The sequence below is a fragment of the Chrysemys picta genome, chromosome 12, assembly GCF_011386835.1.
Source record: "Chrysemys picta bellii isolate R12L10 chromosome 12, ASM1138683v2, whole genome shotgun sequence".
Taxonomy (NCBI): domain Eukaryota; kingdom Metazoa; phylum Chordata; order Testudines; family Emydidae; genus Chrysemys; species Chrysemys picta.
The window spans coordinates 57655246-57682910 of NC_088802.1; the positions used below are offsets into that span (position 1 = coordinate 57655246).

The 27665-nt window shown below is 42.4% G+C and overlaps 1 protein-coding gene across 12 annotated transcripts in view; it reads right to left on the reverse strand.

Moving 5' to 3' along the window:
• Positions 1-27665, reverse strand: part of CCDC57 (coiled-coil domain containing 57) — a 109227-nt gene that overhangs the window by 54749 nt on the left and 26813 nt on the right. For 11 of the 12 annotated variants that reach the window (XR_010591944.1, XM_042840885.2, XM_042840883.2 and 8 more), the window contains exons 4-11: positions 24624-24725; positions 22535-22692; positions 19768-19842; positions 15532-15732; positions 11750-11908; positions 10153-10315; positions 8932-9066; positions 2840-3068 (exon numbers count right to left, since the gene is read on the reverse strand). Coding sequence is in view for 11 of the 12 variants with exons in the window: in XM_042840885.2 (XP_042696819.1) it covers positions 2840-3068; positions 8932-9066; positions 10153-10315; positions 11750-11908; positions 15532-15732; positions 19768-19842; positions 22535-22692; positions 24624-24725 (1222 nt within the window). In the remaining variant the exon portion in view is untranslated. The remainder of the gene's footprint in view (positions 1-2839; positions 3069-8931; positions 9067-10152; positions 10316-11749; positions 11909-15531; positions 15733-19767; positions 19843-22534; positions 22693-24623; positions 24726-27665) is intronic. The other variant, XM_065563834.1, reaches the window with a different exon arrangement.

Consider the following 27665-nt stretch of genomic DNA (forward strand, 5'->3'; position numbering starts at 1 on the left):
TGAATAGAAATCTTTGATTGAACTGAGTAATCATATTGTTTCACTAACAGAGTATAAATTAATAGGTAAAATAAGAGTTTATGTCTAATGAACACCTCTGCACATAATAATTAGCCCATCAATTCATGTTTGCTTGGAAATGGCAAGGTGTAAAATAACTGTGTTAACTATTCTTAACTATTCATAATTATTCAAAATGAAACCTCAAAGTTAGAACAGAATAAACAGCCATTTTGGAGGGGAATGCAGCAGGTGCAGGAGAATCTACTTTGCTGGGTCTGTCTGGTTTTCTCAGATCCAGAAAATGGTCTAGGCTGGCTTTGGAATAATTCAGAGGACTCAGAAGTTGAATGTTTAGCTAAGCGAGGCATGTGCAGTGAGCAAATATGCAGTTCATCTGCACATGTTTAGATTATTGGCAAAAAAAAAAAGGGTTTAAAAAATCTATACCAATTGTACCATGCATGTGCAAAAGGGCCATTAAAAGGCTCAAAAAATGGTCAATTTTTCACCAAAACATTCAAATGCTTCTCTTTTGGGATGGTTATTTCCCTATCAAATTACAGTTATCTTTCTTTCCCAAAGTTCAAAAAAGGTCACAAGAATTTCTTTATGAAGGGGAAATTGTAGTTTTCATTCTCCTTATACTCAAAAAAGTGAACAATTTTGGCCCAAACTTTATTTTAGAAAATTTTTGGTAGAGACTATGCCTGCAAAACTGTAGCTCAAATGGTTAAATTTTCAGCAAGTTATGAGCTGGGGGTTGCGAATAGAAATAACTGGCAAATCTTAACTATAGTAGTTGCTACCAGTTCCCCCTGTAATGTACATGTTCATTCACAACCCATGTATTCTTCTCTGAATTTCCTTCTGAGTGATGAGTATTTAAAATAGAGTAACTCCTCACTTAACGTTGTAGTTATGTTCCTGAAAAATGTGACTTTAAGTGAAACAATGCTAAGCAAATCCAATTTCCCCATAAGATTTAATGTAAATGAGGGGGTTAGGTTCCAGGGAAATTTTTTTCACCAGACAAAAGACTCTCTCTCTCTCTCTCTCTATATATATATACACACACACACACACACACCACACACACACACACACACACACAAGCAGTATAAGTTTTAAACAAACAATTTAATACTGGCACACAGCAATGATGATTGTGAAGCTGGGGTGAAGTCAGAGGGTGGGATATTTCTCAGGGAATACCTTACTGCTAAATGATGAACTAGCATTTGGCTGAGCCCTCAATGATTAACTGGTTGTTAATGTAGCCTCACTCTACAAGTAGGGTTACCATATCTATTAAATAAAAAAAGAGGACACTCCACGGGCCCTGGCCCCGCCCATTTCCCCACCCAGCCCCACCCCAACCCCGCCCCTTCCCTGCCCTAACTCCGCCCCCTCCTCCCTCCCACTCCCAGCCACGGGGAAAGGGCTGCCCGAGCGCTACCGGCTTCACGGTTTGCCGGGCAGCCCCCAGACCCTGCGCCCCCGGCCGGCGCTTCCCCAGCACAGCTGGAGCCTGGGAGGGGAAGCGCCCAGCCGGGGGCGCAGGGTCTGGAGGCTGCCCGGCAAACCGTGAAGCCAGTAGCGCTTGGGCTTCGGGCAGCCCCCTTGCCTCCGGACCCTGCGCCCCCAGCCGGGCACTTCCCCTCCCGGGCTCCGGCGGCGCAGGGTCCGGAGGCATAGGGGCTGCCCGAAGCCGGTAGCGCTCGGGCAGCCCGGCTCTTAAACAGAGCCGGGCTGCCCGAGCGCTACCGGCTTCGGGCAGCCCCCATGCCCGGCTCTTAAACAGAGCCGAAGTGTCAGGGGAGGAGCAGAGCCGCGGAGGCTCTGCTCCTCTGCTGACTCTTCGGCTCTGTTTAAGAGCCAGGCTGCCCGAGCGCTACCGGCTTCGGGCAGCCCCCATGCCTCCGGACCCTGCGCCGCCGGAGCCCGGGAGGGGAAGTGCCAGGCCGGTGGCTGGGGTCCGGAGGCAAGGGGGCTGCCTGAAGCCCATAGCGCTTGGGCAGCTCGGCTCTTAAACAGAGCCGAAGAGTCAGGGGAGGAGCAGAGCCGCCATTTTCCCGGACACGTTCGGCTTTTTGGCAATTCCCCCGGACGGGGGTTTGAGTGCCGAAAAGCCGGACATGTCCAGGGAAAAAGAGGACGTATGGTAACCCTACTACAAGGCAGCAGGCATGGAGGGAGGGGAGAAAGCATAGCAGACAGAGACAGAGACACACACCTGTGTCTGAGAGCGAGAGATGCACATTTCCCCTTTAAGTAGCTGACCCCAGTCTTAAGTACACTGCCTTGTTAATTAGATCAGCTTGCTGAGACTGCAGCTGCTGCCTGGAAGCTCCCTCCACCCTGTCATGTACCCCCTGCTCTATGGAAATGGGGTAAGTGGAGTGCAGGGGGAGGGGGACACCCTGACATTAGCCCCCCACTTCCCCCCTACCGCAAGCAGGAGTCTCTGGGAGCAGCTCCAAGGCAGAGGGCAGGAGCAGCACATGGCAGTGAGGGAGGGACAGCTCAGTGCCGGCAATTGCTAGCCTGCTGGGCAGCTGCAGCACAGGGAACTTAGGGGAGCTGATTGGGGGCTGCCAGTCCACCCTGATTACAAGCCCCCACCAGCTAGCTCCAACAGGCTGCTTTTCCTGCAAGCAGTGGACAAAGCAGGCAGGATACATTTTAAAATAGCATTTTTTCTTGTTTATAGCTATTATTTCTGTTAAATAAGTTGAAAATAGTATTCTAAGGCAAGAGCTGTGACTTGAGAGGAAAGTGTGAAATGCCATACACAACTACTACAGAGTAGCACTTTCAACCCAGTTCTCTATATTACCAGGAGTAAATATGACTGTAGCAGCCTTAGCATCATTGGCAGTTTGCTGTGTATATTGTATATTTTCTTTCCTGGGGAACGAGGATGCTGTCTGATCACTGAGAGTCTCCATTTCTTTCCTCATTTCTGCAATAGCAGCCCGCAGGCTGGTGTTCTGTTCCTTTAATCTTTGGATCTCTGTGGCAGGAAAATCTTTTCCAAGAACTCCTTTATCACCACCTAGAAACATCTGAAAAATAAATCAGTGACATCATGTTATTATCAGTGATAGAGACAAACTAGAGTTTTGTGTCTTCCAAACACAGCAAATAATAATCCGCTCAAGGTTAAAAAGTATTAAGATCATATGGGAAGAGAACAGCTGAAAGAGGAAAATAATCAGGTAATTCTGGGAGTTACCTGAGAAAAAAGTACAACAGTTAGAACTGTGGTCAGATTTATCAAAATGACAAAGAAAAAGTAGATCAGTTTAACTGACAGAAATACACTCTTCCCCTCTCTATTCAATGGAGTTTTTATTTAAATAGGAAGAACAGGAGTACTTGTGGCACCTTAGAGGCTAACAAATTTATTAGAGCATAAGCTTTCGTGGACTACAGCCCACTTCTTCGGATGCATGTGCACACGCCCTCGTGCGCCTGTGGTTGTAGTCGTGCACGCGGGAGAGGGGGGCAGCCCCAGAGGTGCTCACACCCATGTGCATTTACACACTGGCCCATGCCCCAGTCACGCACAAGCACATGGGCACACAGTGCTGCATGCGCCTGTTCCCCCGCATTGGTCACACATACACAGGGGGGCTCACACGGGAGAGAAAAATGCCCACACCTGTGTGCCCATGCGTGCTTCTGCACCGGTGGCCTGACACGCTCCCCTCTATTAAATTAGGCAAACAACTAACAAGGGCACCCCCCCAAAGCACCAACAATGCAGTTACCCTGCAGCCAGGAGACCCGCCGAGGCTGCAGGCCTGGCCTGACCCTGATCACTGATGCCCTGAGCGCCTGTCTTGCCAGCCCCAGGCCAGGGTGGGCTGGGCACAGGGGCACGTTTTGTTTATTTAAATAGGGTCCTTCATTTTTTTTATTTAAATAGGGTCCTTCATCAAAAGCAGAGACAAGAGAGAACATTTTGCACAGATGGGTATAGTGTCTCAGAGGCAGAAAAGGAAAAATTATAAATGTAAACAGAAATGTAACACTGAAAATATCTCAGTAATAATTATTGGCACCAACTTACAGTGAGGGAAGAATAAAAGCAGCCAGTATGAATGGAGAGTCAGGTGAGTTTCAGATATATATGGCGATGCAGTCTGCACTTTCTTATAAAGTTGCTGAAGTGACTCTATAAGAAAGGTTACACAATAACCAGCTTTCCATCGTCAGCCCAGTTTTGTCCCCTCACCTTACTACTTCCTCAAAACAAATTCTTTCCACCTGAAATTTCTTGTGTAGAGAAATTTCTGCCAGAGGAGAATTTTTGAGAAAGCATAAGATTAATAAATGTAACAAAATGCTTGGTTTAGTTATGCTACTATATGATATTTATATGAAATGTTATGAGAATGTAAAACTTAAGTATTGAAGTTGAGGAGTGCTTGCATTTCGGTTTGTGGCTCATATGTGACGAATGGGAGATGGTTTGCAGCAGAGGGTTTGTGATCCATATTAGAAATGTTATGACACTGTGGTATGGCATTTTGGTAGTTGGGTGTAAACAAGCAGTTGTTGGACAGGCAAAGATGAGTATTGATGTGGGGCCAGAGTTAAGGTTGTTTGTGTAACCTAAAGGAATAGATTCTCAGCAGCTGAAAACTGCCATAGATCTATTGACTTCAATGGAACTATGACAATTTACACCAGCTGAGGATCTGCCCCTAGAACTTTATTCTTAATTTAGATTTCCAGGCTTTCAAATATGTGCTTGTTGTTGTTTTAAAATAGTAGAAATACTGTAACAATTGTTTTTCTTAATTGATATGTATTTGCAACCTTAACTATTTTCATGTACGTTGTGCCTGGGAATATATAAAAACTGTATTGTAGTATTTTCTTTGAGCTAAAAATTCTGTATCCTAGCTCCTGAAAATAGTAGACCTGGTTAATACTGCTTTTTAATACATACACAGTTCTTCATGTTCTATTCAGGGAGGACCCCATTTTCCTGGTTAACAAGTAGTGATTGGGCACTAGGGTGTACCACAATACGTTCTTCACTTTCATCCTTCAGAAAGGCCTGTTATGAATACAGTTCTGCCAAAATCTCAATGGGGTGAAGCAACAGATATTAGCAAAATCAGAAATCTCCTGTCCAGCCCCAGGAAAGTTTTCACATTTCTCAATGATTTGCAAGTTGATTAGAAGGATTTAAACCTAAAGCAGGGATCAGTAATACAGATGGCAGAGGTGTTGAAAGTTACACATATAGCCAGAAAGTAGTGTTTAGGGATTCAACTATGCTTGGGATACATTTTCCTGTTCTACTGCACTGCAGTCCTTAACACAATATAAAATATGAAAGTAGAAAACAAATGAAAGTCCAAAATTAATGCACAAACTGAATGTATCTTGGAAATATGTATTATTAGGCTGATTCGTATTAGATGTTCAGCTACATTATGAAAAAATATGCTAGGGATATGGTTCTCCATTTTTCTTCAATATTCTAACAGACAAGTCTCTTTCCAACTTTCTAAATCCTACCTGCAGATTTCTTCACCACATGATGGTTTTTTCATGTCCGATTTATTCCATTTTAATATTTACAGCATAATTTTAAGCATTGCTGAAAAACTCTTTATTGCCTGCTTCCCCATTTAGAGTACAGCAACCTCAAAAATGTTTTCCTCTGGAATATTTTCAGATTTTCAAATTTTCCTTCTGCTCTCTCAGTCTGGGATTCTCGACAGTCTCCCAAATTTTTATTCAGTCAGAGGTGGCATAATTATGTAAATACACATGACAAGCCTGTCCCTTAACTGTTACTTGCTGCAGTGGGATGATATTTCTGTCTACCTCATCACAATGAAACTTATAAAACAGTAATTTTTTAATATTTCCAACAGAATTTAATTTCTTTCAGATCTTTAGCACATGCCATTCAAAGGCAAAAATTATTCCCTGAACATTATAGTTCCTTCCACTGTAATATTCAAACAAGAAGCCAAGTTTCTGTCTACACACAATTTATGTGCCTGCTTTCTATTTCTGGTCATATACGAACTGGTCCAGAGCCAAGTATCTGTGGACTACAATCTTCAAGGACAGAAGGCAGCAAGAATGATTTTGCAGTACTAAAAGGCCACTTTACTTCAACAAGGATGGGAAATATACAGTCCTTCAAGGACAGCCACAATGACATATTAATATAAGATTAGAAGTACAGGATATGAGATGGGGCTGGGGAGGAGCCAACCATTTCATCTTTGTCCACAACAAATTTAAAACCATATTACCACCTAATGAAAACACAAACTAACTTTCACTTATAATCCATTTTTCTAGCTAACTGCAGAAATAAATTGAGAAAAATAGTACATTCTTCCTAAGATCCTCAAAAGGAATAATTCCTTATAAAATTTTTGGTGGGACTCAGAGGTCGGGGTACAAGCTGTAGAGCCCTCTAAATTGCAGTCTGGGGGCAAAACCCCCCAGTAGGAGAAAATACCTGCCATACCTCCATCATACCTGGTGCATGGGGTCGCAGTGCCACTCAAGGATAGACAGTACACTTATAAAGTTTGCAGATGATACCAAGGTGGGAGGGGTTGCAAGTGCTTTGGAGGATAAGATTAAAATTCAAAATAATCTGGACAAATTGGACAATGATCTGATATAAATAGGATGAAATTCAATAAGGACAAACGCAAAGTACTCCACTTAGGAAGGAACAATCAGTTGCACACATACAAAATGGGAAATGACTGCCTAGGAAGAAGTATTGCGGAAAGGGATCTGGGAGTGATAGTGGAGCACAAGCTAAATATGAGTCAACAGTGTAACACTGTTGCCAAAAAAGCAAACATCGTTCTGCAGGAATGTTGGAAGCAAGACACAAGAAGTAATTCTTCCATTCTACTCCATGCTGATTAGGCCTCAACTGGAGTATTGTGTCCAATTCTGAGCGCCACCTATCAGGAAAGGTCTGGACAAATTGGAGAAAGTCCAGAGGAGAGCAACAAAACTGTCTAGAAAAAAGGACCTATGAGGAAATATTGAAAAAAAATTGGTTTGTTTAGTCTGGAGAAGAGAAGACTGAGGGGAGACACGAAGTACAGAAAGAAGAGGGTGAAAAATTGTTCTCCTTAGCCTCTGAGGATAGGACTAGAAGCAATGGGCTTAAATTGTAGCAGGGGAGGTTTAGGTTGGACATTAGGAAAGACTTCCTGTAAGGGTAGTTAAGTACAGGAACAAATTGCCTAGAGAGGTTGTGGAATCTCCATCATTGGAGGTTTTTAAGAACAGGTTAGACAAACATCTGTCAGGAATGATCTAATTATTACCTAATCCTGCCTTGAGTGCATGGGACTGGACTATGACCTCTTGAGGTCCCTTCCAGTCCTATACTTTTATGATTCTATGATTCAGGGAAAACTCAGCAGAGAATCATTCTTCCATGCATAGACGCTGGGCTATATGGGCTCATGGGGGACCAGGCCCCACCAATATTCTGGAAAGAAGGCCCAGCCCTACCAATGTTTAAGCCAAGAGTGCAACCAGAAGAGGGGATCCAGGTTACTTACTGGGACACCCCAAATTTGAGTGGCATTGGGGGTATCTGGGCCAAATTTGAGTGGCACTGTGACCCTATGCACCAAGTATGCTGGAGGTATGGCAGGTATTTTTCTCCTAATTGGGAGGGTTTCACCCCCCCAGACTCCAATTATAGGAGGCGCTGTCCCTTGCATCCCTGACCTCTGGGCCCCACTAAAAATTTTACAAATGCAGCACCTATGGTTCCATGTGATGGGATGATGACTATTGCCCTACGTCCCACTGTGCTTAAGTACATTTGCAACTGAAGCCTATGTTTGCAAATTGGACTTCCTGCTGAGATGAATTAGTAAAATGGCAGCTCTTAATGGGAGACAGTAATTGAGATATTAAAACAGCAGCAGGCATTCTAAACAGATTTTGCAATTTCATATATTTTTAAAATATTCATTTAAGACTAACATAACCTTAAAATCTGCACTGTGCCAACCCTGGAGCAGAACAGAGAATCACAATTCTTTCTCTGCTCCTCCTTTTCTTGGAGCAGTTTACCTCCTCTGTACACCTGGCATAACACTTTGGCCAGTGAGTGACTGGGGCAGTCAGGGCTCCTCCCCATCCCTGTCCACTCATTCAAAGTAGTGGACGAGTAGCCTCTTCTGTCCTTCCTATGGCCAGAATCTAAATCTGAGCAGGACCAAACAGGGGAGTAAGAGAGGGCCCATTGCATGACTGAATAAGGCCAATGATAATCTAGCCCAGGGGTCCCCAACGCGGTGCCCGCGGGCGCCATTGTGCCCACGTACTGGCCGGCAGATGAGCATCCGCCGAAATGCCGCCGACAAGCGGCAATGTCAATAGGTGTCGCTGCCGAAATGCCGCCAATTTTCGGCGGCATTTCGGCGGCGGCGACGCCTCTGGATGACACTGCTTGTCGGCAGCATGGCGGATGCTCGTCCACCACCACGGTCCTCCGTGAGTCGTCGTCTGGTGCCTGCCAGACGAAAAAAGTTGGGAACCACTGATCTAGCCCTTAAGTTACCTAAGGTGTTCGCATTAATCACTGAATTTTCCTTTAAAGGATAATATCCCAAAATGAATTGTTGGGGTCTCTGACCGTCCTTTCCAGTGCACACGTTACATCTGTTAAATGGAATATCTTCTATGGTATACATTGACCAGAGGTACAGATACTTAACACATTTGTAAAGGCTAGTGTAGACACCCCTATACATTTGTTCCAGGCTGGAAATGTTTGTACCTCAAATTAACAAGCAATCAATTAACTTGAGGTATACAGATTTAGTGAAGACAAGCCCCACATAGCTAGCTGTATCGGAATTAATTCAACCAAAGACAAGGCAATAAGTGTTGTCTAACCTGTTTCTCTCCTTCAGGCAATATACCATGTTTCTGAAGAGCCTGCACTGCTTGGTCTCTTTCAAAGGTCAAAGCAGACAGGACTGTTTCCATTTCACACAGCTTCTTTTCCTTCTCTTGTAGCTGAGCTGTAACCTACAAAACACAAATTACTGTGTCTTAAGTACAGACAGTACAGAGCTATAAGAAGGGAGGAACAATGGTCTTCTGGTTCAATCACATGACAGGAAATCAAGAAACATGTGTTCTATTTCTGGCTCTGCCACAGACCTCCTATGTGACCCTGAAAAAGTCACTTAACTTCCCTGTGCCTCAACTTCCTAACCTGTAAAAGTGACAATAATAATAATTTGCCTCCCAGATATTCATTAATGTCTATAAAGCACTTGGGATACAGAATGGTGTTATAAAACACCAGGATTAAAGTTTACTTTTTAAAATAGTAAACAGGTCATTTCATTATACCCATGTGGTTACTTAGCAACTGGCCATTGACAACCATCAACCAGTACATTCTGTAAAATCTCTGAACAAGAAGGTGTGTCTGCAATGTAGTCCATTCTACATGGGACTATACTTTAAAACCATTCAGAGATTGAAGCTGGTGCAAAATCCAATGGCTTGCTTCATGAGCAGGGCATATTGCTGGAAGAATATGACACCAGTGCTCTGGGATCTACACTGGCTCCCCATTGGTTTCCAGGTGGAGTTTATGTACCTGAGGAATCACTTCTCTTTCTATGCCATACTGACACAGCTGGGGTGTTCAACCTGAACTCCTTTCATGAGAAAAGAGAAAAGGGTGGCTGGCAGAGTGTTCTCCATGAGGGCTCCGAGACCTAGGACTTGCTCCCCTCACTTGATCCAAAATATCCCGAATTTGGGTGACTTCCTGAAAACATTGCAAAAAATATCTGTTTGATAGGCTCTGGGGAGAGTTCTGAGGGTAAGCTTCCCATAATGATGAAGGAGTAGAAAAGAGAATTTGTAGGTGTCCGGCTGTCTGAATTCCTGTTGAAATGATTACTTTAATGTGGCTGGGATTTTATTGTTTTATTAATGATGTTAAGGTGCCTACAGCCTTGGACAGGGTATCTTTTTTTTATTATTCTAAATCCAAGTAAATAGTCTGTAGAATCACAGAAATGTAAGGCTGGAAGAGACCTCGAGAGTGATGAAACCATTCAGTACAGACCAAAGTCAATTTGATCTAATAATGACCTGGTCCCTTGCTGTTGACAGGCTCTGTATTAGATCCTCTGATTTCTGATATTGATTTCTTTCAGCATTTTCACAGCGCCGCTGCCAGTCCAGTTCTGCTTGCACTTTAGCCCGTTCCAGAATCTGCTCTCGTTCTGCTGCCAGAGACAGTTGCTGCTTATACCTATGACACAGAGGACCAGCGTGAATGTTTTTTTCCATTCCCTGAATTTCTAGTTCAGTTACTAAGAGACCATCGAACTGGGGAAACAACATAGTATGTCCAATATCTGAAGCTCTGGTGCTGAAGGGAGATTTTAATTACTGAAACATACAATGGGTAATTAACTGACATTTTGAACTCTGTAGAGGGCAACTTCTTGTTTCAAAGAATGTGGAAGACAATCTGAGGAGAGGCAATTTTGGATTTTATATGTACTTGGAAGGGAGCTAATTAGGGTATTGATAGTAAAGGAGAATTCTTGGAGTACATGCCAATCAATTTGGTGAAAACTGAGAAAGAAAATTATAAAGTAGTAGTTAGACAAAGTTACACCAATTCTATAAAGAACAACTAGAGAAATGAAGGGAACTATTGGACAAGGTCCCATGAACAGAAGTATTAATGGGGAAAGAAGTAAGTGAAGGATGGAAGATCCTACAGGATATTGTACCACAAAGGAGGCACAGAGGGAAGGCTAATGTGTCATGAATGAAGATAGTTATGTATACAGCTGAAATGAATACTGGGATTATACAAGAAATGGAAAAAGGGAGTGTAGAGATAAGGTAGGAATATAGTATTCATGGATAGTAAATCAACTTGTAGAAATGAATTCAAAATGGCAAAAAAAAAAATTGTTAGCTGAATGGGTAAATGAAATGAGAAGAAATTACAACCATGGAAAAAAAACTAGGTTGTGTGAAATAGAATATGACTCTGGTTAAACAAAGATGGAGATAACAACATAGAGAAACTCCAGGATGATTGAACTGTGATTTTTCTTCCATTTGTAATATAACAGAAAAGTAGAATGAGACACCTTGAGAATGGAATATAATTGATGCTCGGGTGAACCAGGACACATGGTTGATAGGGGAAAGTAAAAGAATCAGACTTAAGGGTGGGATTTTCCAGAGCACTCAGTATTGACTAAATGCTGCTCCCACTGAAATCAACGCCAAAATTCCTATTGATTTAAATGGCACCAAGGGTAGGTCCAATCACTTGGAGTATGTCTACACTGCAAGTGGGAGCAAGCCTTTCAGTTCAGATAGACAGACTTACACTAGTGGGGGCTTGAGCTAATGTGCTAAAAATAGCAGTGTGGATGTTGTGGCTTGGGCTGCAGTTCGGGGTCTCAAGCCCATCTGACCCCCTGGGTCTGAGCTAGGGTGGCCAGCTCATGTCTTCGCTGAAGCTGCAACCTCCACAGTGCTATTTTTAGGGTGCTAGCTTGAGCCCCCAGTGCAAGTCTGTCCATCTGGGCTAGAAGGCTCGCTCCCAGCTACAGTGCAGACATATCATGAGAGCTTTTAAAATACCCACTCTAAATATTTATCCCTAAACAAAACCATTAAGGGGTCAAAGGTTTAGCAATCTCTTAGAATCCCTTACCTTTCTATATCCTGCTGGAATCTGGCCAATTCTGCCCTCAGCTTCACCTCCTCCTCATGCAATGACTGAATTTGAAGGTCTTTAGAAACAGTCTCTTTGGAGATTTGAGCTAGATGAGAATCCCAGCTTGTTTTCAGTGTTGTTAGCTCTCTTTGAAGCCTATACAAAGTATATAAAAACATATACTCCTACAAACAAAATATCTTTTTTCTTTTTAAGACAGCAAGCAAGTCTTATTCAAAGCAACTGATTCTATTAAATACATGTCTATTACACCTCTACCTTGATATAACGCTGTCCTCGGGAGCCAAAAAATCTTACCGTGTTATAGGTGAAACCGCGTTCTATCGAACTTGCTTTGATCCACTGGAGTGCGCAGCCCCGCCCCCCCGGATCACTGCTTTACCACGTTATATCCAAATTCATGTTATATCGGGTCGTGTTATATTGGGGTAGAGGTGTATTATCCTCCTAAAAGTTACATTTTGCAAATATACCAAAGCAATATTAATATTAATGATGATTTCTCTAAAAACCACAGAAATTAATAGACTTTCAGTGAAGAGGACTGAGGACTGTTTTATGACAAATCTTTTTAAATATCACAGAAGCGCCCACTTTTTTGAGTCAGAAATGTGTGCTTGCAAATTGTGTACTATCAAATGTGTAAAAAAAATGGAGGCACCCTAGAAAAAAAGGCCCATGTTGTTCCAGCTGCAGTCTTCCAGGCCAAGGGAAGCCTTAAAACAGGCTCCTTAGCCAAAGAGGCTCATTTCTACCAGTCAGTTATTGTGTCCCTGAATTATGTCAGGTGTTATTTTCTCAATATCAGTCCACATTTCCAATATACACACAGCTCAGAGTCCGTATGAGGAGGTTGACTAGAAGTTCAAAAAGAGGAAAGGACGGTAAATCCTAGGCCAGCAGAAAAGCCTCTGGTATTTACTTATCTTACCCTTTAAAGCGTTATTGTGGAGACCAAACCCACTTTCTTCCCTCCTACCTTTCTTCTATCCTATCTCCACAACCAATATTAAATTTATCCCCAACATTCACCAGGGGATATGCTACTTTTCAAGAAACAACATGACAGTACAGCAGTTGAAGGGGATAAAAATATCCTAGTATGTCTTAGGATTGGGCACACAAGGGGGATGCCAAACCCAAAGGGCAAACACTCCCTGATCACCCCAATCCCAGACATGATGTGCACAAAACAAGACTAACTCCTAGATGAGACCATCCATCTCTGTGACTTTACCTGTGACCATCTCTCTGGAGGAGTGACACCTGGAGCATACAATCTGAAACTCAGGTTCATGCTGGTTATATGCAAGATAGTAATAGTTCTATTGATGACCCATCAACAACTTAATATCAGCCAAGACACATGACCTCAAAGACTATCAGCAGAATTTGGCTGGATGATTGTGTCAGTCATGTGCTGCTCACCTCAACCTGTCTGGTATTGATATATCACAAGCTCAGAGAGGGGAGAGAAGGTGGAATGACCATAGAAGCATAGGACTGGAAGGGACCTCGAGAGGTCATCTAGTCCAGTCCCTTACACTCATGGCAGTACTAAGTATTATCTAGACCATTCCTGACAGGTGTTTGTCAAACCTGCTCTTAAAAATCTCCAATGATGGAGATTCACAACCTCCCTAGGCAATTTATTTCAGTGCTTAAAAATACTGAGAGTTAGGAAGTTTTTCCTAATGTCCAACCTAAACCTCCTTTGCTGCAATTTAACCCCCTTGCTTCTTGTCCTATCCTCAGAGACTAAGAAGAACAAATTTTTTCCTTCTTCCTTGTAACAACCTTTTATGTACTTGAAAACTGTTGTCATGCCCCCTCTCAGTCTTCTCTTTTCCAGACTAAAAAAAACCCAATTTTTTCAATCTTATCTCATAGGTCATGTTTTCTAGACTTTTAATCATTTTTGTTGCTCTTTTCTGGTCTCTCTCCAATTTGTCCACATCCTTCCTGAAATGTGGCTCCCAGAACTGGGCACACTACTCCAGTTGAGGCCTACTCAGCGGAGAGTAGAGTGGAAGAATTACTTCTCATGTTTTGCTTACAACAGTCCAGCTAATACATCCCAGAATGATGTTCGCTTTTTTTGCAACAATGTTACACTGTTGATTCACATTTAGCTTGTGGTCCACTATGACCCCCAGATCCCTTTCCACAATACTCCTTCCTAGGCAGTCATTTCCCATTTTGTATGTGTGCAACCTATTGTTCCTTCCTAAATGGAGTACTTTGCATTAGTCCTTATTGAATTTCATCCTATTTACTTCAGACCATTTCTCCAGTTTGTCCAGATCATTTTGAATTTTAATCCTGTCCTCCAAAGCACTTGCAACCCCTCCCAGCTTGGTATCATCCACAAACTTTATGAGTGTTCTGGCTATGCCATTATCTAAATCATTGATAAAGATATTGAACAGAATCGGACCCAGAACTGATCCCTATGGGACCCCACTCATTATGTCCCTCCAGCATGACTGCGAACCACTGATAACTACTCTCTGGGAATGGTTTTCTAACCAGTTTTACACCCACCTTATAGTAGCTCCATCTAGGTTGCATTTCCCTAGTTTGTTTATGAGAGGGTCATTCGAGATGGTATAAAAAAAAAAACTTGACTAAAGTCAAGATATACCACATCTACCGCTTCCCCTCTATCCACAAGGCTTGTTACTCATCAAAGAAAGCTATCAGGTTGGTTGACACGATTTGTTCTTGACAAATCCATGCTGACTGTTACTTATCACCTTATTATCTTCTAGATGTTTGCAACTTGATTGCTTAATTATTTGCTCCATTATCTTTCTGGGTACAGAAGTTAAGCTGACTGGTCTGTAATTCCCCGGGTTGTCCTTATTTCCCTTTTTATAGATTGGCACTATATTTGCCCTTTTCCCATCTTCTGGAATCTCTCCCATCTTCCATGACTTTTCAAAGATAATCACTAATGGCTCAGATATCTCCTCAGTCAGCTCCTTGAGTATTCTAGGATGCATTTCATCAGGCCCTGGTGACTTGAAGACATCTAACTTGTCTAAGTAATTTTTAACTTGTTCTTTCCCTATTTTAGCCTCTGATCCTACCTCATTTTCACGGGGATTCACTATGTTAGACATCCAATCACCACCAACCTTCTTTGTGAAAACCGAAACAAAGAATCATTAAGCACCTCTGCCATTTCTACATTTTCTGTTATTGTTTCCCCCCCACCCCTACTGAGTAACGGGCCTATCCCATCTTGTAGCTATTTTGGCATTATAATGCTGGAAAAATATTACTAAAATTCCAAACAAAAAAACCCCAAATCCTAAAAACCCTTGCTGTTTTTAAAAATATTAGTTCACATGAGAGTAGTACAATTTCTAAACTTATAATTTAGCCAAATCAAAACAGATTTTACCAGACTATAAAAGTCCAACCTAAGGATATATCTATGCCATATTTTAACTTTAACAACCTCTCACTTTCAACAATAGAGAGGTTAAAAAAAGGTCTTAAATTTTTATGTTGGTAATAGCAAAAATAAATTTTTTCCACTGGTTCTACTCTCAAAAACATTTTACTTCCAAAATTCTATAAATACTCACCTTTGGTCAGATACCACACCTGGTATTTAAAGCAATCTTAATTAAATAATTGTACACTTTTTGATTCATATAAGCAATGAAACACAACACTGCTCATGTAAGATATTCTGAATTCTATCTTCACTTGTATTTCATTGAACTAAGATGAATCAAATCACTCACTTTTCAATAACAGTGTCTTTCTCTTTCAAACAATCTGCATGCTTCCATTCCCTTCTACGCAGCTCCATTTCCAGAGTTTCATGACTTATTTGCAGTTCTCTTATCTGATTTTCCCACTTCTGTATTTGCTCAGCATGGACTTCTTTCACTGAAGCCAGTACTGCATCCTTTTCCTTCGCAAAGCGATCTAGCACCTCATGTCTAGAAACACAAATATGCAATTGTTTGTTTGGGTTTTTCCCTCAAGTCCAAGATTTAAAATGAAGACACACATACCCCTAACTGATACAAAGTACAGAGTAAACTTGTGTGTATCAGTGGGACTGACAAATATTTGTGTCACTTCTGTTTGCAAAGATCTGGAGAACTAAAAAGTCAAAGCTCTCAGAATAAGTACCAAAACCATTAGAGTCAATCTCATCTATCCATGGGACAGATTAAATATTTTCTTCAACAAAGAATGATACTATTCAAAGGAGCCAAGCAATCTGGAGTAAAATGACAAAAATATATTATATAATTTTAATGAGTTTAGCAGCCATTCGGCAAAGCACTTAAGCATGTGCTTACCCTTAAGTACATAAAATAGCCCATTTGACAACAGTGGGACCACTCATGCTTAAAGTTAAGCACATATTGAAATGCTTTATTGAATCAAGGCATTAAACTTCAACAACATTAACAAAACTGTCACTTTCTTAATACACTTTCTTAATTGACTGACAATATGCTTTGTTAACGCAGAGTTAAGGTTGCCCTGGGGTGTCTTGTGTCCTTCTGGAAGGTCAAATTCAGTTACACTCAAACCTCTAAAAACTAGGAAATGAAGAATTGAGGTACAAGTCCACACAACCTTAACTTTTTCATCTTTGAGCAATGACCCAATAAACCCACCTACTCACACTTTGTTTTTGAAGACAGTGCAGAAGAATAAGGGAACAGGGCACAAGGTCATTGTAGGACAGGATCGAATGCTTTCTTTTTGCAAAAGCAAAACTTCTGCTTAGGTGAGCTGTACTTAACAGGAGTTACCCACACCTGTTCACTCAAATACTGAGCCAGCTCCACAGAAACAACACCATACATGCTAAGTTTCCAGCCTCTTCATCCTTATGCACAGGATGCCATCTAACATTATACTTTCATTTACCCATCATTAAGCTCACAGATCATTCTCATATCCCACCTTGCTGCTGACTATTCCCATGGGAAGAAGACTCCTGGGCACCACTAATGACACATGTCACACAGCTCAGTGCTGAAATGAAGCTAAGTGCATCCTTCAACGTACACATTCAACTCCTTCCTTTCATCACACACAAGGGGAGAGGGGCTCAGACAATTCAAAGGGCAAGGCCTCCCAGATTGCTTCATATCACAATCGCAGCTCCGCCAACCTTCTCCAACTAGTCCTTCTGCCATTCAATACAGCTACAGCTGACAGTGAATGCAGCTGTAGTGCATGCAGATATTTCCAAGTTACAGAGCTGGGAATAGAGTCCAGATCTTCTTAGTCCCAGTCCAGAGTTCTTTTTGCTAGGCCACATGGCTGCTATGTCATTCTTAAGTGCTCCTCCTCTCATTTAGGACGGAAGAATCCCATTCACTGTTACAGACTAGGGACCGACTGGCTAGGCAGCAGTTCTGTAGAAAAGGACCTAGGGGTTACAGTGGACGAGAAGCTAGATATGAGTCAACAGTGTGCCCTTGTTGCCAAGAAGGCTAACGGCATTTTGGGCTGTATAAGTAGGAGCATTGCCAGCAGATCGAGGGACGTAATCATTCCCCTCTATTCGACATTGGTGAGGCCTTACCTGGAGTACTGTGTCCAGTTTTGGGCCCTACACTACAAGAAGGATGTGGAAAAATTGGAAAGAGTCCAGCGGAGGGCAACAAAAATGTTTAGTGGGCTGGAGCACATGACTTATGAGGAGAGGCTGAGGGAACTGGGATTGTTTAGTCTGCAGAAGAGAAGAATGAGGGGGGATTTGATAGCTGCTTTCAACTACCTAAAAGGGGGTTCCAAAGAGGATGGATCTAGACTGTTCTCAGTGGTACCAGATGACAGAACAAGGAGTAACGGTCTCAAGTTGCAGTGCGGGAGGTTTAGGTTGGATATTAGGAAAAACTTTTTCACAGGAGGGTGGTGAAGCACTGGAATGGGTTACCTAGGGAGGTGGTGGAATTTCCTTCCTTAGAGGTTTTTAAGATCAGGCTTGACAAAGCCCTGGCTGGGATGATTTAGTTGGGATTAGGTCCTGCTTTGAGCAGGGGGTTGGACTAGATGACCTCCTGAGGTCCCCTTCCAACCCTGATATTCTATGATTGTATGAATTATCTGCTGTACTCAGATTACATTTCTCCTAAATTCTCGGCCCGGTGCTTGGGGGGGGGTGGAGGCTCAGGCTGTTGCTGGCGGTGGGTCGGGGGACTGGCATTTGGGGGCTGGCAGCGGCGGCTTGGCCCAATGTGGCTAAGGACGGCTCGGGCTCCTCTGGTTGGGGGGCCCCCTCAGGGCTTTTCCTTTTACGAGGGGAGGGAGGGAGGTGGTTGGAGCTCCGGCATGCGTGGGGGGGGCCCTTGGGCAGAAGGGGTGGGGCCGGCGGGCTAGCCTCCCCGAAGCAGGGGTTCCCCTGCTGCCTATGGTGGCAACAAAGGGCTCTGCTTTGGGGAGAGGGGATAGCTCAGTGGTTTGGCCTGCTAAACCCAGGGTTGTGAGTTCAGTTCTTGAGGGGGCCACTTAGGGATCTGGGGTCAATCAGTACTTGGTCCTGCTAGTGAAGGCAGGGGGCTGGACTCAATGACCTTTCAGGGTCCCTTCCAGCTCTATGAGATAGGTATATCTCCATATATTATTATTATTGCCTTGGCTCCAGAGACCGACATCACCCACTGCCTTCTGGGAGGCTTTCACGGCTGGCTTGCCCTCATCTGGAGCCTTTGTCGGGTGTATCGCTGCATGCGGAGCCGGCTGCAATGGGAGAGTCCTTTGCTCTCTGGAAGCTGGGAGCTGAGAAGGTGGTGACTGCGCCATCAGTCTGGGTTCCCTACCACTCCCTGGAATTGGTGGCAGATCCCTTAGGAGGGTAGGAGATCCCCTCAAGGATGTGCCCCCTTACAGCTCTGGTGTGGACGAGTGGCTCGAGCAGTGTCCTTTGCCCAGTGCCCCTTGGTCCAACTTGTTTGGTGCCAGGTCCCGCTTCTTGGTCTTTTTCTTGGGCACTAGCAAAAGGGACTGATGCCAGGTACAGCCCAGTGCTGGGGGTGCACTTCTGAGGCTGGGCGAAGAGCAGCCTCCATGAGTAGGGCCCTCAAGTGAACGTCGCGTTCTTTCTGTGTCCTGGGACAAAAGTTCTTACAGATGCGACACTGTTCTCTAATGTGGGATTCCTCCAGGCACTTCAGACAGCTGCCATGCAGGTCACTAACAGGCATAGGCCTATTACAGTCAGCGCAGGGCTTAAAACCCAGTGACTGGGGCATGCCCCGCCAGGACCTTAGCTGACTAACTACAGTTCTTAACAGTTTAGGGTTAGGGTTAATAACTAATCTACAATAAACCAAAACTATTTACATCTGGAACATGAAGTTCGAAGAGTAAAGAAACCGCTGACCACTTGCGAAGCAAGGGAGAGGTGCTCCGGCCAACCACCACGGCCGGTAAGAAGGAACCAAGAGGGTGTAGGACTGGCCATGCCTGATATACCGACACATGAGCGCGGCACTCAAGGGGGCATCACAGCCAACCCTACAGATACTGCTAAGGCAAAAGTCTCTGACAACTGTGCACATGGGCACGCACACACCTAGAATGGAATCAACAGGAGCAAGCACTCGAAGAAGAACTTCTCTTGTAAGCTGAATAATCAAGTTTTCATCATCATTTCATTTACCAATCTTCTACACCGAAAGAAGAATACACTTAAAGAGAGGCAGAGAAGGGCTGGCTAAAATTTAGGAGAAAAGACATGGCAAAAACATTCTGCTGAGTCAGGTGTTCCACAGCCATTACACAGTTGTACTTATTGATGTCAGGAAACCTCAGAACTGAATAAGGAACCATATGAGTAACTGGTAGTGACAAATGAATACTGAAACTCTCATGAATTGATCTACATGCAATCTATTTGTTAAGATAGAACACTTATACAGGCTGATGTCACACAGTGAAATAATGCTTCCTTAAACAAACATGTAATACTGAGAAATACAATATTATATATCAGAAATACTTACTTTCTCTGAAATGTTTCCTCTTCTTTTTGCCAGGTCTGGTATACTAAATGAAGTTTACATTCTAAATCCTGTATCCTAAATTAGCAAACATTGGGAAAGGAAGAAATAAGATTTATCAATTTTGTAACTGAAATTGTTATGCTTAGTTACAGCAAGGAAGGAAGATGGTGGGGATTAAGTAACTCAGAATAAGGAGAAGAAACCAGAAAAAGGTCAAATATTAAATGGCCAGGAAAGGAGGGATAAAGTCAGAAAGTGGACAATGGACAGAATTTAGAACAAGGTTCAAAGGTGGTTAGATATTTGAGAATGGGCATGTGGTACGAGAATGTATTGCTTTCAGAGAGAAGTAAAAATGAGAGAATAACAAGAAGAAGGGACTGAGAATTATAGTGATATGTAAGAACTTGAATTAGACAAAATGTGAGACAAAGCAAAAGAAATGTTTGAGTTTGCTTCCTATGAATAAAGTGAGACGACTAGTAGCTAAGATGGGAACTGAAGCAAGAAAGAAGCTCTGGCAGTTGGCTTAATCAATTCCATTTGAAGTCAAAGCAATGATCTTCTAAAAAGAAAATAAAAAGGCACATTTAGGAATTCCATCTATAAAAATGGCAGTGAATTTAAAGGACATACAGTCTCTCTCTATTTAGATTTATACCATGTTCTTCACTGAGGTGTTTGAGAGTCAGACCCTGTGAAGGGAGCCCGTTACAACAGGAGCTAATGAGATACAATGGCTTGAAAAAAAAATCAGACGCACTTCTCTTTTTGTAAAAATGTATTGATTTTTAAAATTAATGTCATTGTTTAAAAACCCATCTAATTTCCTTCTTTGACAGGGTTACTGGGCTAGCAGATGGGGGAAAGCAGTAGACATGATATATCTTGATTTTAGTAAAGCTTTTGACACAGTCCCACGTGACGTTCTCATAAGCAAACCAACAAAATGTGGTCTAGATGATATTACTATAAGGTGAGTGAACAACTGGTTGAAAGACCATACTCAGTGATTCGCTGTCAAACTGGGACGGTATATCTACTGAGGTCCCGAAAGGGATCAGTCTCGGGTCTGGTACTATTCAATATTTTCATTAATGACTCAGATAATGGAGTGGAGAATATGGTTATAAAGTTTGCAGATAACACCTATCTAAGAAGGGGTGCACGTTGGAGGACAGGATTAAAATTCAAAACAACCTTGACAAACTGGAGAATTAGTCTGAATTCAACAAGATGAAATTCAATAAGGCTAAGTCCTAAGTACTTCACTCAGGCAGGAAAAATCAAATGAACAACTATAAAATGAGGAATAATGGGCTAGGTGGTAGTACTGCTGAAAATGATCAGGGGATACAGTGGATCACAAGCTGAATATGAGTCAACAGCAGCTGAAAAAAAGGCTAATATTCTAGAGTGTACTAACTGGAGTGTCGTATATAAGACATGTGAGGTAATTGTCCCGCTCTACTTGGCACTGATGAGGCTTCAGCTGTACTACTGTGTCCAGTTCTGGGCACTACACTTTAGGAAAGATGGACCAATTGTAAGCCTGTCTGTGTCAAAGTACTTTGCCCTTAAATTCATGCACAACCTACAGAGTTTACAAGCTCTGACGAACAGCTGGTTTAAGAAGTTTATGAAAGTAAAAATGTGATAATCTACACCAAGTTTCCACATAGCAGTGTGTGAAAAATGAGGGACCAATCTGTAATATTTTTATGATGATTATGGGAAACTCCATTTGTTTGATTATGAGTGGGCGATAGCTATATGGAAGCCTAAGGGTTAACTCAGTTCTATGGGGCTCTGTAGGACTACAGGAAGGCAGACAATAAGTGTAGCTAACCCTAATCCCAATACTTAATATAACACAAGTGTCAATTCCTTTGAAAATTCACCCCCACCATGCTCTGATCAGCAAGCAGGTTGGTGACTCCAAAGGGGGGGGGGAGCCCAGGCAGGAATGTTCAACAAAGACACTGAAAGCAGTTAAAAACCTAGATCTGGAGAGAGGAAGAAGGATGGAGGGTCTAAAGTAACACGGTTCCCAGATATTGGAGCACAAGGAATAAGTGCAGTCCGACCTGAACTGGCAAGGTAGGGCCAAGCTTAGGGAAGACAATATGCATATAAGCTTTTGTTATTTTTAATCCTGTTCTCTCTGTTCGTGAAGTTCCTATGAATAAATAAACCATACTCTGTTTTGAGTAAGCTGTTTTCTATCAATGGGTTTACCAGCTGGTCAGAGGTCCTTGGGGGGGAAGCATATAGCAGGCCTGAATCCAGATGGGCCTGGTGGAGGTAAGTACAGCCGGTAAAACAGGATGTACTGTAACCTGGCGACAAAGTGGGGTGAACCATAGGGTTCCACTCTGAAAGAAGTGCAGGTATAGACGTGTCTCTTGGAAAGGGTGACCTCGGGAGAGACTGAGATAATGCTCAAACATACATTGCATGCCTGAACTATTACACAGTGTTTATAAATACTTTATACAAACAAAGAAAATTTTTAAAAAATTACACCAAATAAAGAATGCAGCAGAACTGGTCTAAAACCCACACTACCCAGAGACACTCTAGTGAGCACTTTGATCAATGGACATTTCCTTCTGTTGTGAATAGGATAGTATGTACTATTTGAGTAGGTGATTGTTTATACAAGAGGTATGAAGCTGCTGAGATTATAAAAGAGTGTGGAAGGAAAAGAAGGGAAGCGTGAATTCAAAAGTAGTTGCTCTTAATCATAGCTAGGGTTGTACAGTACTGAGCATCTTTCACAGCTGCAAGATCTTTAAGTTCCCAGTCCTTGCATTTGGCCTCTTTCTCCAACTTCAAATTAGTAGTTTCTGCTATTTGCAATGATTCTGCAGCTTTCATCCCAGCCTCTTTCAGAGCCTCCAGTTCTCTGGTCAACAACTTCACCTTTCAAAGGAGGAAACAAAATTAGAATGTAATTACTCAAATTACTCAAAATTAGAAAGTAATAACAAGGGCGTAACAGAACTATTTCACTATGCTCCTGGCGACAGCAGGAAGGTTGTAAACCCCACCACATATAATCAGCATATCAAGAGAAACTCATAATATCTCAAGAACAACAAAATAATATCAGGGTGCTAAAACTCTACCTCCTCCCTCTTCTCCTACCCTTTTTGAAATCAGAAGAGATTGCAATCCCTGCCTTAGGGTTGGATCATGAAAATGTATTCCTACTCCAGAAAGAGTTCTTTCTCTTCCCATCTAGGCACAAAGAAAAGGAATACTTGTGGCACCTTAGAGACTAACAAGTCTAAGGTGCCACAAGTACTCCTGTTCTTTTTGCTGATACAGACTAACACGGCTGCCACTCTGAAACCTGTCAACCAGGCACAATACTTCCCTCTTTGATTTTGATTTTTTTTAGTTAGGATTTTTTTTAAAAGGTCAAAACACTTGCTTGGTCTAATTGAACTATTTTATAAATAGTAAAATGCAATAAAATACTAGAATAAATCTTATGGGTGAGATTTTCAGAAGTGTCAGTTACTTTGATTGGGATTAGCCCCAGGCCAACACTGAGCTCGTTTGAAAACCCACACTATGAGTGCAATCTCCACTCATTTATTCCCATTCACCCTCTCCCTTTTATACACCTCCCAAACACTCATTTTGTATCCTTTCCCCTCATTTATCTTCCTTGCTAACCCTAGACCTCTTTTTGTGTACTAAATGACCTACCATTTTCCCTTTGGATCACCACTTAAAATTCCCTTCTTCGAAAAGCTTTTCAACAATGATCTCTACTTACTTCAGCAATGTGCCTCATTAATGAAAAAAATCTCCCTCAATTGCCTAAAGTTTGCATCATTATCAAATATATTATTTGTATCTGAAATGTGTTATCTATATTTGACTTAGAAAAGATCTTTAACCTATAGACAGAGTGTCTTCCTCTATTTATACAGCACTTAGCACACTGGTGGCATTCAAATAATAAACTTAACATGAACAGATGTTGAAAAGCACATATTTAGGTCAGCACTACAATTATGGACACACAAACATACATAAAGTTATAAAATAAGCACTCCAAAGTCAGAAAATTCCAAAGGTCAAGGTTTCTTCCACTGTATCAACTCAGCTGTACCACATACACTATCTATTTGATATCTATGTATTAATAAAAAACAATAATACATAAAAGTTTAAATTCAACAAGGAAAACAGGAATAGGAAATACTACATAAAGGCACCAAGTTAGCAGCAGCCAGACAGGGGCCAGAATTCGGCCCTTTAGCCTTCAAATTCAAAAGCCATAAATGATGAAACAAAAACAAATTTATAAAATATCTAATTTCACCTTATTACTGTTATAATGATGTCTTAAACTCAATAAAGTCTGAGGAAGTAAAAGCCTTTGTCAATATCTATGCACAAGATGCTGTAACTGGTTTTGAGTGGTACCTATCTCATAAGCGCTTTAAAAAATTAGAACACACTGAAATAACTTGACACTGGTAACAAAAAGGGTACACCCAAGTGATGTTGAATTCATCTTTCTATTTAGATTCTCTGCATATTTCTTCACTAATAGTCAACAAACATCAATCTCATGAGATAGGCATTCTGGAGACTGACAGGTAAATTTTCTCATCAGTGTGCAGGAAGATTCTGTTAACCATAATGGAATTAAGATGCAACCCTCAAGTACCTCCAGTTTCTACTATCCTGGAAACAACTCATTCGGTCCACTAGCGAAGAAAGGAAGAGTGTGACCTGTCTATGTGTGTCACAGAATATATCAAACTTGGGATGATAGTAAAGTGTGTTTATTTTGTAGACAAAATGAAAGTATAGCTTAAAGACACAATTACCTTCAGTTCATGAGAAAGAACTAAATTACTCATTTCATCTGCCCGCTGTCGAAATGCATGTTCTCTCTTTTTAATTTCTGCACCAAATTCCACTAGCAGCTCCTGTAATGGATTACAGGGAATGGATTAATAATTGCATAAAGAATGGGAATCCTAATATAGACCATCTGTCAGCTACCACTGTGTCTTAAACCATTGTGTCTTAACCACTGTCTTATCTAGGTTTGATTTGAGGAGAATTAGACAACAAACTGGCTAAAACATTGTGTCTGGGGTACAGTAATTCTCTCACCATTGCTTGCACCAGTGGAGCTATGCCAATGCTACAACAACAATGGGGAATTTAAAGAAAAAGCTCAGTGTAAAGAAGGCTCCTGTGTTACCTAAAATGGCATCTTCCATGTAATATTAAAGTCAAAACAATCCACAGTCGTAGAAAAGATGAAATTACCAAATGTATTTCTTAACTAAAAATGTACATATGTTAAAGTCATATTCCTTTATAATAAATATTTATCCAACTATGCAACCTATAACTTTTGATAAGAAAATATGAGTTTTGCTTTAAATCTTACTTGAACAGTGAAATAAACTATACCCCCATATGGATCCAAGAATGTGCTGTTTCTTCCAGTACTGTGGGGTTTTCCTTCTAGACCAGGGGTGTCCTACCTGTGGCTCCAGAGCCACATGCGGCTCTTCAGAAGTTAATATGCGGCTCCTTGTATAGGCACCGACTCTGGGGCTGGAGTTACAGGCGCCAACTTTCCAATGTGCCGAGGGGTGCTCACTGCTCAACCCCTGGCTCTGCCACAGGCCCTGCCCCCACACCACCCCTTCCCCTGAGCCTGCTGTGCCCTCACGCCTCCCCCCACAGAGCCTCCTGCATGCCATGAAACAGCTGATCGGGAGGGGAGGGAGGAGAAGGTGCTGATCAGCTGGGCTGCCGGTGGGTGGGAGGCTCTGGGAGCCAGGGTGAGGGGTGCTAATGGGGGGCTGCTGATGTATTACTGTGGCTCTTTGGAAAAGTACATTAGTAAATATTGGCTCCTTCTCAGGCTCAGGTTGGCCACCCCTCTTCTAGACATATGAATTGTCAAAAAACAAGCAATAACCTCAAACTACTAATGACAATAAATCAAGTAGACTACAAGTTGCGAAAAACAGAATAAATGATTTCAGCATAATGTTTTTGGTCATACTGTGTATTAAGGTTCCATTTATAAATAGTTTATAAAGGGATAATAAATGTTAAATTTTAACAGACATGAATAGTGTGTGTTATAGATGGTTATAATCATATCAGTAAAGTAGTTACAAATGGTTATACACAATCTAGTGACCTGTTGGACTTCATAATAATCTATGACAATTGATTAAAACACATATTTATCATTTATTAATATTTTATAAATGCAACTTGATATTAGAGTGTGACCATTTTTTCTATTCTTGCATAAATTAGATGTTATTCTAGTTACTTGAACTATGAATACTACCAGAAAAATCTAAATCTTCAGAAAATTTGGCACAAATACAATTGGAGAATTGAAGCAATGAGAGGAGTCAGTAGTTTTACTGAAGTTAATAAAATGCCCCAAAACAACATGATCTTGATGCGGCAAACAGCAGAGGGGAGCTGCAAACAGCAGAGGCTAACAGAGGGAGTTTGCTTGGGATCTGTCAGAGAGGAGGTACGCTAAGTGCTGCATTAGGGGGGCTGTGTTGATGAGTATCTGAGTGTCTGTTGCAGGGACTGTGTTGGTGAGTATCTGAGTGTCTGTTGCAGGGGCCAGTTTGTCAGTTTGACCGTGTGCTTGATTGTTTGATTGTTTGTTTGAACAGTGTGAATTGGGAGTGCTTTGTTCCAGGAGGGCCTTGAGTGGGCCTGACTGGTATAAAAAGGTAGTCAGCAGTGAACCAGCTGAGCAGCGAACAGTGGAGGCTAACAGAGGGAGTTTGCCTCGGGAGAGCCCACTGAGGCTTACATCTCACGGGCTTCCGTGAGTTGCTGCAACAGCTGAGGAAGCTCTTAGAAGGAAGAAATTATGGAAGGTGAGCGTTCAGTTGTTGTAACCTGCACAGGTTGTGCCATGTTTGTCTTTCTTCCACAGGACAGAAATGACTTTGTCTGTACAAAATGCAAGCTGGTCTCCATATTGGAAGAGAAGGTTCGAGGTCTGGAGAAACAAGTATTGACCCTGCGTTGCATATGAGAAAATGAAGATTTCCTGGACAGACGTCAGGATATGCTTCTACAGGCACAACGTTCTGAGGAATTGGAGCAGGTTGCGCAGAGGCGACTGAGGGACGGTGAAGAAACTTGGCAGCATGTCATCTCCAGAAGAAGAAAGAGGAGCATCCATGTACCAGCAATGGAAATACAGGTGAGCAACCGTTTTCATGTTCTCTCCACAGGTACTAATGCGGAGAGTGGACTAGATGATACATCTGAGGGAAGGGAGCAGAAGGAGACTCCACAGATTGGAAGGCATGAGATGCACTGTCCTAGGGATGGGGGTTCCACGACCACCGCTCCCAAGAGAAGGAGGAGGGTGGTGGTGGTCGGAGACTCCCTCCTCAGGGGGACTGAGTCTATCTGCCGCCCCGACTGAGAAAACAGAGAGGTCTGCTGCTTGCCAGGAGCTAGGATTCACGATGTGACGGAGAGACTGCCGAGATTCATCAAGCCCTCGGATCGCTACCCCTTCCTGCTTCTCCACGTGGGCACCAATGATACTGCCAAGAATGACCTTGAGCGGATCACTGCAGACTACGTGGCTCTGGGAAGAAGGATAAAGGAGTTTGAGGCGCAAGTGGTGTTCTCGTCCATCTTCTCTGTGCAGGGAAAAGGCCTGGGTAGAGACCGTCAAATTGTGGAAGTCAACGAATGGCTACGTAGGTGGTGTCGGAGAGAAGGCTTTGGATTCTTCGACCATGGGATGATATTCCAAGAAGGAGGAGGAGTGCTAGGCAGAGATGGGCTCCACCTAATGAAGAGAGGGAAGAGCATCTTCACAAGCAGGCTGGCTAACCTAGTGA